We start from the raw sequence: 9,347 nt of genomic DNA, 5'->3' as shown, positions 1-9,347 counted from the left end.
GCACTCTGTGTACCTTTTAGTGTATTTACATTCAATATGACAATATACAGTAAGTATGGCTGTACAATTGCAGGTTTTCAATACATCTTTGGACTATACAGGTACAGATATATCAAGTCTCAGTCATTTGGAGTGAGACTCACTCATTTTAAGACCTTTTTGGCATCAATTTTAACAGTCTCACTTCTAAAAGAAAGGAAATGACAATGCATTTGAATAGAGTATTCCCAAATCTCACTCATTTGGATGATCTGATCTTCTCTGTACATCCCACATTAATACAAAATGGCATACTTAAAACGAACTCAAGAAAATAACTCAGGGTAATATTGTATTATTAATGAAACACTTTCATGTTCTCATTTTCACAATTATTTATAAAGCGGTTGTGACTAAGGTCTGAACCCATTCCTAACCCAACGCACTCCATTTAAGGAGCAGACAGACATAAATACTGCTGTTGAATGCAATCTGCAATTCATGGCAGATCAGGTGGTAAGAATGTGATAATGTAAATCACAAGAGTGTTAGTAATATCACATGTTTAAGAGAGATGAAACAGGGGTCAACCTTATGATGTCTTAATATAGGGTGATCAGTTGCTTAGAAACAGGAGGGTGGAAGATAGTTGAAGCATTGCAGCCAAACAGTCATGTGAGGATATCGTCTTTGTTAAGATGCATATATAAACTGGAGCAGGATACAATTCTTTGGAACAGTGACAACATCTTCCAAATCCTGATCTGTGAGAATGGCTCCTGGTTCAGGTAGGTATTGCGCACCTATCCTGACCTGTGACAGTGGCTCCCGGTTCAGGCAGGTATTGCGCACCTATCCTGACCTGTGAGAATGGCTCCCGGTTCAGGTAGGTATTGCGCACCTATCCTGATCTGTGAGAATGGCTCCCGGTTCAGGTAGGTATTCCGCACCTATCCTGACCTGTGAGAATGGCTCCCGTTTCAGGTAGGTATTCCGCACCTATCCTGACCTGTGAGAATGGCTCCTGGTTCAGGTAGGTATTCCGCACCTATCCTGACCTGTGAGAATGGCTCCCGGTTCAGGCAGGTATTGCGCACCTATCCTGACCTGTGAGAATGGCTCCCGGTTCAGGCAGGTATTGCGCACCTATCCTGACCTGTGAGAATGGCTCCCGGTTCAGGTAGGTATTGCGCACCTATCCTGACCTGTGAGAATGGCTCCCGGTTCAGGTAGGTATTGCGCACCTATCCTGACCTGTGAGAATGGCTCCCGGTTCAGGTAGGTATTGCGCACCTATCCTGACCTGTGAGAATGGCTCCCGGTTCAGGTAGGTATTGCGCACCTATCCTGACCTGTGAGAATGGCTCCCGGTTCAGGTAGGTATTGCGCACCTATCCTGATCTGTGAGAATGGCTCCTGGTTCAGGTAGGTATTGCGCACCTATCCTGACCTGTGAGAATGGCTCCCGGTTCAGGTAGGTATTCCGCACCTATCCTGACCTGTGAGAATGGCTCCCGGTTCAGGCAGGTATTGCGCACCTATCCTGACCTGTGAGAATGGCTCCCGGTTCAGGCAGGTATTGCGCACCTATCCTGACCTGTGAGAATGGCTCCCGGTTCAGGCAGGTATTGCGCACCTATCCTGACCTGTGAGAATGGCTCCCGGTTCAGGTAGGTATTGCGCACCTATCCTGATCTGTGAGAATGGCTCCTGGTTCAGGCAGGTATTGCGCACCTATCCTGACCTGTGAGAATGGCTCCTGGTTCAGGCAGGTATTGCGCACCTATCCTGACCTGTGAGAATGGCTCCCGGTTCAGGCAGGTATTGCGCACCTATCCTGACCTGTGAGAATGGCTCCCGGTTCAGGTAGGTATTGCGCACCTATCCTGACCTGTGAGAATGGCTCCCGGTTCAGGCAGGTATTGTGCACCTATCCTGACCTGTGAGAATGGCTGTAACTGTTTAAAAGTAGTTGACTAATATATTTCGCCTTGGAGTATATTTTGCAATAACTGTGTTTTTCTGTATTGTCAATAACCAATGGATATTTACCTTTAATAAAATGTAATTTGACTGTTAACATTTACCATTGTTCAAGACTTGTCATTGATGATGAATAATTCACATTAAATAACTATTAATATTACAAGGCTGATGATATGTGATATAACTATAAATAAATGATACCACAATACCCTACAATACTAAGAATGATTTAAGTACAACTTCTGTATTCCACATGGCTGTAGAGCTTTAAACATTTTGCTTGCATTCCTATAGCTTTAAAAAAAAAGTCTCTGGAAAGTTTGGTTGAAGTAAAACACTTATCCGCAGGAAAACAGTTTTTCTATTACCTTCAAAAGAGTTGCTGGTTGTTTAGTTTTTTTCTCAAGTAGCAAAAGCCTTATTGTACATGTAATTGCAAGAGAGCTTCACTTGACCTTGCAATGAGGTATTGTATCCAAACACCTGAAGTGAAGCAGAGCAACAGAAAAGTGGAGTGCCCCATCTGCCCAGTTGTAATGACTGTACTATTTGGAAGAAAAAATGTTTGTCTGGAGCAGCTGGTTTCTCTCCAAATGACCTTTTAGCATTTCTCCACTTGCCATCTGACAGATGTGTCAACTCGATAATTTCAAAAGGCCCTGAATAAATAACCAATTGTGAGCAAGGATGACCCACAGCGATGACAAAATGGATGCGCACACAGCACATTACAGCAACATATAATACCTACAGATGAAGCTGGGAAACATTGTGGAGGCAAAGGGTTTTTTTTCTTACTTTTTCTTTCTTTTTTGTTTCTTTTATTTTTGACAAAATAGCTTTCCCGAATACAGATCGGTTGTTCTCTGGGAAAGGGAGACTGAAGTGAATTGAAAGCTATTGTGATGTGTTTGCCCTTGGAGTGCTGCTATTAGCTGCTTGCAGGACTCAGGTGGTGTGTCAGAACTCCAAATTGATTCCTTCTCACTCACTTGGCTCACAGATGAGGAGAATAGACTTTTAGGCTGAAGCTAATTGGCTCGGTGAGTGATAGGACAGCTGTGAAGAGGTGACTACCATCAGACCTGGTCTGATAGAGTTTAATGCCTTAAATAGAAAGCAGGTGCTGTTGCTTTTAAGACTAAACCAAAGGTGCATTGAAGCAATACTTTAAAAAAAAAAACAATGGTTTATGTCAGTGTCACACGGCTAGCTGAGTGGTGACGTCAGAACCAGGAAATGAATAACACACAGACAGATGAAATGAAATTAAATGATGAAGGCGTTTGCTTGCGCCGGTTTATTATTTACGGAAAAATAAAAGGTTTTAACAAACACAAAACACAGGACACGGCACTTACGCCAAAATAAATAGACAAACAAAAAGGACTAACATTTAAACAAACGGTGGATGCACAGACAAACGAACACGGTGAGTTTTAAACAAGTATCAATTATTATTTTAGTTTATTTCCCTTAACTTTACCTCCTTCTCCACACCCGTTCTCCACTCACCGAACACACAACCCCGAGTGAAAGAAATGTGCATCTATATATACTGTTGTGCTGGGATTCAATTACTAATTAATTATTCACTTGAATCCCAGCACGTGAATTAATTCTGTGCAACCCTGTGCCTAAATACAAATATACAATTTTAAATACACGTGAAACACAGACCCGTTTATATCCCGTGTACCAATCTCTATACACCAACATTAAACACACCACACGCAACATACAACACATAACACACAAATGCACACAGGGGCGGGGCACATTGCCACAGTCAGTTATTCAGACAGCTCGTATGAAGAAATATACAAAAGGCACTGTGTATTATAACTGACTGATTCCTCATGATGCCTGTTATTCTGAAGATGAAGGCAGAATTGTTTACTAGTTTGAAGAGTTACAGTCTCAAGTCTACAGATTAGAAATTTCACAATTCAAAATTCTCTGTGTGGATGAGTATTACTTGATAGTGACGTTTATTCAGTTGTGGTGAACTGAACATCTGCCATTACTCTCTCCCGTGTGAAAAAAAAGCATAAGATACAGTTACTTACAAAATATGCTGCAATACTCTTCAAAATCAAAGAAACTGTAATCTAAAGACAAATGTTTATAAAATCCTCACAGAGGGAGAATATCTGCAGCCCGGCTAGGGGTACTAAAAGAGCTGTGGGCTGTTTCTTAATGGAATTATTTGTGGAGTTCACTGCACATTATTGATTTATAATAGGACCTGTGTTTCTTTTTTACATCCAGACATGCTTCAATTATCTTATTTACAGTACAAGCCTGATAGCCTTGGGGACAGATTTTCAACTGAATATCAGTACTGATGCCCTGAATTATAAAGATAGCATGGTTGTGGGTAATGAAGAAGTCTATATGCAAAAAAAAGGTAGAATTACTGATGAATTGTACATTTAATTACAAGCAGTTTTAGTGGAATATTTACAGCACCTGTCATACGTTCATTCAGTGGTTCCACGGTTTGAGGTAGTGTTTGTTTTCTTTTGGAATGAGAAGATACAGTTGTGAAATGTATTGTATAGCAGGATGCAGATGTCGAAATGGAGATGGTCACATCAAAATTGGAAGGGGACCAAAAAAAAAAAAAAAACGGAAGTGTTCTGCAATGTTCTTTGAAACAAAAACCTGTGTTAAACCTGACCAGAAAAACTGCCTTTGTGAGGGACCAGAATAACGATTATTAACAAAAGGCTTCAATACGAATTTGTCAAAACTCCAGTAATCAAATAATTGTAATACCAAGTTTTACAATACCAATTGTAATACCAGGTTTGATCCCCAGCGGAGGATAATAAGGAAATGTCCATTCCAGTAGCGTGTAACAAACATTGAATGAAAACCAATGCACATTTTTACATACGACTTGAGAGGTGTTCTGCATCTGCTAAAGACGGCACAGCACTAGCTCTTTTGTCATAAGTGGCCTGTTAATGTGAAAACTGAATGAACGTGACAGCAATAATGAATACTTTTTCTATGGGGAGTAGATCGTTCCATCTTTCATAACCAGTAAAAAAAAGGTTATGAAATACTCATTTAAATCTCAACAGTACATTATTATCCATTACAAGTCAAATGTTGGGCAGCATTAAGTGACTAGAAATACAGGGATTGTACCACACAAATAAAATGGGTAGAATTTGATCTTATTTTTGATACAAGATTGAAAAAAAATAGCCACCCAAGGTGGTGTATAAAGAGGGTAAAACTGGGAAGTTGTCTATTGTCTAGCATGTGATAAGTATAGAGTGGATTCGGGTGACACCTCTTCAACATATGCTTGATGGGAGACTTGAGCAATTCCGGTGGATTCTCAGTAATTGGATTGGCCTCTTTTACCCAACAGACGAGAACACAACTGGCTACAATTTCTTCAGAAGTGTCAGAAAGATGACAGTCCCCTATTAGTCATCGCTATTGATCCACCAGTCTTCAACTTACTATCGAGAGATGTAAATCATAGCCTGTTTCAATATCCCAGAATTCTAAGTTTCTTTGATAAAAATGGCTTGCTTACTTGTCACCCCACCTCCCAGAGAGCTCCAATGCTGAAAAACAAAAAGGTTCTTTGAAGTAGCTGTAAAGACTTCTCTTGGGGTAGAACAAGCACAACTTCCATGGAATGGGTTTACAGCCAGCTCAGTTGTTACGTTAAAATCTAATTTTAACTTAAGATGAGTAGGGTGTTCTGAACCCTTTGTTTCAGATGTCCTATGGTAATGGTAAACCTGATGTGTTATTGCTCAGGGGACTTATGTACTGTACCTCATTGTTCTGTACCGCCCCCCTGGGCCTCTCACTCACTTTCTGGATGAACTCGACTATCTACTCTCCTCCCTCCCCTCTCTGTCTACCCCGACTGTCCTGTTCGGTCTCTCTCCGTCCCCTCCTACCCACAAAGCTGGCCGTCAACTGGACCTCACCTTCTCCAGGGCCTGCTGCCCCTCCAACCTCTCTGTCACCCCCCTGGACCTCTCTGATCACTATTTCATCTCTTTTTCTCTGTCTCTCCCCCCTCTCCCTGCTCCTCCTACCCCCACTGTCACCTCTCGCCGTAACCTCCGCTCTCTCTCCCCCTCTGTCCTTGCCTCCACTGCTCTCTCTCACCTCCCTCCTATCGACTCCTTTTCACAACTCTCCGTAGACTCTGCTACCTCCACCCTCTTCTCCTCACTCACCTCCTCCCTCGACTCCCTCTGTCCCCTCACCTCCCGACCTGCTCGCCCCTCCCCTCCCCATCCCTGGCTCTCCTCTGTGCTCCGCTCGGCAAGAATCACACTGCGATCTGCTGAAAAGAAATGGAAGAGAACCAAACTCCCTGCTGCCCTAGACCTTTACCGCACTCTCCTCTCCTCCTTCTCCTCTACTCTCTCCTCTGCTAAATGTGTTTATTTCCAATCTGTAATCCAAGCCTCCACTAACAACCCACGTAAACTATTCTCTACCTTCTCCTCCCTCCTAAACCCTCCCCCCCTCCTCCTCCCTCCTCTATCTCCCCTGACGACTTTGCCTCCTTCTTCTCTTCTAAAATCTCAGATATCCGCAAACTCTTTAACACCTCTCCCTCCCCCGCACCCCCTCCTGCTCCAACCCTTACACCCACTACATCCCCTACTAACTCGCCCTCCCTCTCCACCTTCTTGCCCCTCTCAGACTCTGACCTCTCCTCCCTGCTCCAGGGTCACAAACCCACCACGTGTGCCTTGGACCCCCTCCCCACTCACCTCTTTCAAGCTGCTGCTCCTGCTCTACTCCCCTTCATCTCCTCCCTCCTCAACACCTCTCTACTTTCTGGCATCTTCCCCTCTGCCTTCAAAAAAGCCTCTATCACTCCCCTCCTCAAAAAACCTACCCTCGACCCCACCTCCCTCCAGAGCTACCGTCCTGTCTCCCTCCTACCCTTCCTCTCCAAAACCCTCGAGCGGACTGTACACCGCCAGCTCTCTGCTTTCCTGTCCAACCACTCTCTGCTTGACCCTCTCCAATCTGGCTTCCGCTCTGCTCACTCTACTGAAACCGCCCTCCTGTCTGTCACCAACTCACTTAAGTGTGCCCGAGCTGCCTCTCTCTCCTCTGTCCTAATTCTCCTCGACCTCTCTGCTGCCTTTGACACTGTTGATCACTCTATTCTACTATCATCTCTTGCTGACCTGGGGATCTCTGGCACTGCTCTGGCCTGGTTCTCCTCCTACCTCTCCAACCGCACTTACCAGGTAACCTGGCGTGGAGCAACCTCCACACCTCACCCTCTCTTAACTGGAGTCCCCCAAGGGTCAGTCTTGGGTCCTCTCCTGTTCTCTCTCTACACCCGCTCCCTGGGCCCCCTCATCGCATCCTATGGTTTCTCATACCATTTCTATGCTGATGATGCTCAGATTTTCCTCTCCTTCCCCACCTCTGACTCCACCATCTCCTCCCGTATCTCTACCTGTCTGTCTGCTATTTCCTCCTGGATGCACTCGCATCACCTCAAACTCAACCTATCTAAATCTGACCTCCTTTTCTTTCCCTCCTCCTCCCCCTCCTCTGATCTCTCTATCTCTGTTCCTCTGGAATCTACCACACTCTCTCCCTCTTCCTCAGCTAAGAACCTTGGAGTCACCCTGGACCCCTGCCTCTCTTATTCCCAGCACATCTCCACTCTGGCACGCACTTGCAGATTCTTCCTGAGCAACATCCGAAGAATCCGACCCTTCCTCACCAACTATGCTACCCAGCTCCTGGTCCAGGCCCTGGTACTCTCCCGCCTAGACTACTGCAACTCCCTCCTGGCTGGCCTCCCTGCGTCCGCCACCCGTCCGCTCCAGCTCATCCAGAACTCTGCTGCTCGCCTGGTGTTCTCTCTACCTCGCTTCGCCCACGCTACTCCACTACTCCGCTCGCTCCACTGGCTCCCGATCACCGCTCGCATCCAGTTCAAGACTCTTGTACTAGCCTACAGATGCCTTGATCAGACTGCACCCAGCTACCTCCAGACCCTCATCTCTCCCTACACCCCCACTCGACCTCTCCGCTCCGCCTGCACTAGAAGACTGGCTCCACCTCCGCTACGCTCCCCTGCCTCCCGAGCCCGCTCCTTCTCCACCCTTGCTCCGCAGTGGTGGAACGACCTTCCTACAGATGTCAGGACTGCCCAGTCCCTGACCACATTCCGGCGCCTCCTTAAGACTCACCTCTTCAAACAGCACCTGTAGAACTCCTCTGTTGTATCCTGGGACACTATCACCCTTCATTTAAATATGCTTTATTTTGCTCTTATCTGCCCCCTATTTTACTGCATTTAATCCTGTACCTCAGAATATTGTAATCTGCCAAGTGTTTAATCTGTAGTATTTTGTACTTAATCATATCCTGATGTAACTATCACTATTTAATCATATCCTGATGTAACTTTCACTATTATCTGCTGTATTATTGAATTGTGGTTTGTCACACTTGAGAATTATTGTATTTCTTGTTCTTATTGTATGACTTATATTGTAACACTTGAATGTATTTGCTTGCGATTGTAAGTCGCCCTGGATAAGGGCGTCTGCTAAGAAATAAATAATAATAATAATTAATATTAATAACAAAATTAAAAAATCATAATTTAAATACTGTAAATGGTTGAATGATTGCTGTAGTATTCTTCTCTCTGCCTACAGAGTTGTTTGTATTTCTTAATAGATCTATATTCAAATATTACTCTCCCAAAACAAAACAAAAAAATGTTGATTGATATGAAGCTGATATTAGCTGTTGTATCTTTGCTATTTCTGATCTTTCACTGTATCTTCTTATGATTCTATATGACATACGCATCCACAATGTTTTAGAATTCACATCCTGGCCTTGTATTTAATGTATTATGCTTTGTTTTTCACTGTATTTAATGTATTATGCATTGTTTTTTACTGTATCTTGTAAAGCACTTTGTGATGGTGGTCCACTATGAAAGGCATTATATAAAATAAAGATTGATTGATTGATTGATTGTCTTTTTAGAAAGCTTGCTAGGCTTTCAGGCAGGAAATCTATAGTATCATTAATACAAGTGCCTAGTACATACATTCATTGGTCAATCTACAAGCCAATTACTGGCAAGTTCCCATACACCTATAAGGTATATAAACCTATTTCGCAAACTCAGATCTGCCATGCTTTCAAATTACTGTTCGTCATTTGGTTGGTTATGTATCCCCGTCGGTTGTATCGATGTTGTCCCTTACCTTCGCATTATGGATTTGACTCTTCCATTCGTAGACCCAGTTCAAGGATTCGGCAAAAAAAGAATTCACAAGGTAGGAATTTAGATTTAGTCAGTGTTACTTCTCCTTGAAATGCATGACATTAAGTTC

General features: G+C 43.7%; 1 protein-coding gene across 1 annotated transcript; it reads left to right on the top strand.

Moving 5' to 3' along the window:
* Positions 1-7,430: 7,430 nt before the first annotated feature.
* Positions 7,431-8,547, top strand: LOC131737046 (uncharacterized). Its single transcript, XM_059023462.1, has one exon. The coding sequence runs from the start codon at positions 7,461-7,463 to the stop codon at positions 8,199-8,201; it is 741 nt and encodes a 246-aa protein (XP_058879445.1). The 5' UTR covers positions 7,431-7,460; the 3' UTR covers positions 8,202-8,547.
* The last annotated feature ends 800 nt before the right edge of the window (positions 8,548-9,347 follow it).

The sequence above is a fragment of the Acipenser ruthenus genome, chromosome 4 (assembly GCF_902713425.1).
Source record: "Acipenser ruthenus chromosome 4, fAciRut3.2 maternal haplotype, whole genome shotgun sequence".
NCBI lineage: Eukaryota > Metazoa > Chordata > Actinopteri > Acipenseriformes > Acipenseridae > Acipenser > Acipenser ruthenus.
This window is presented reverse-complemented; position numbering and strand designations above follow the sequence as displayed.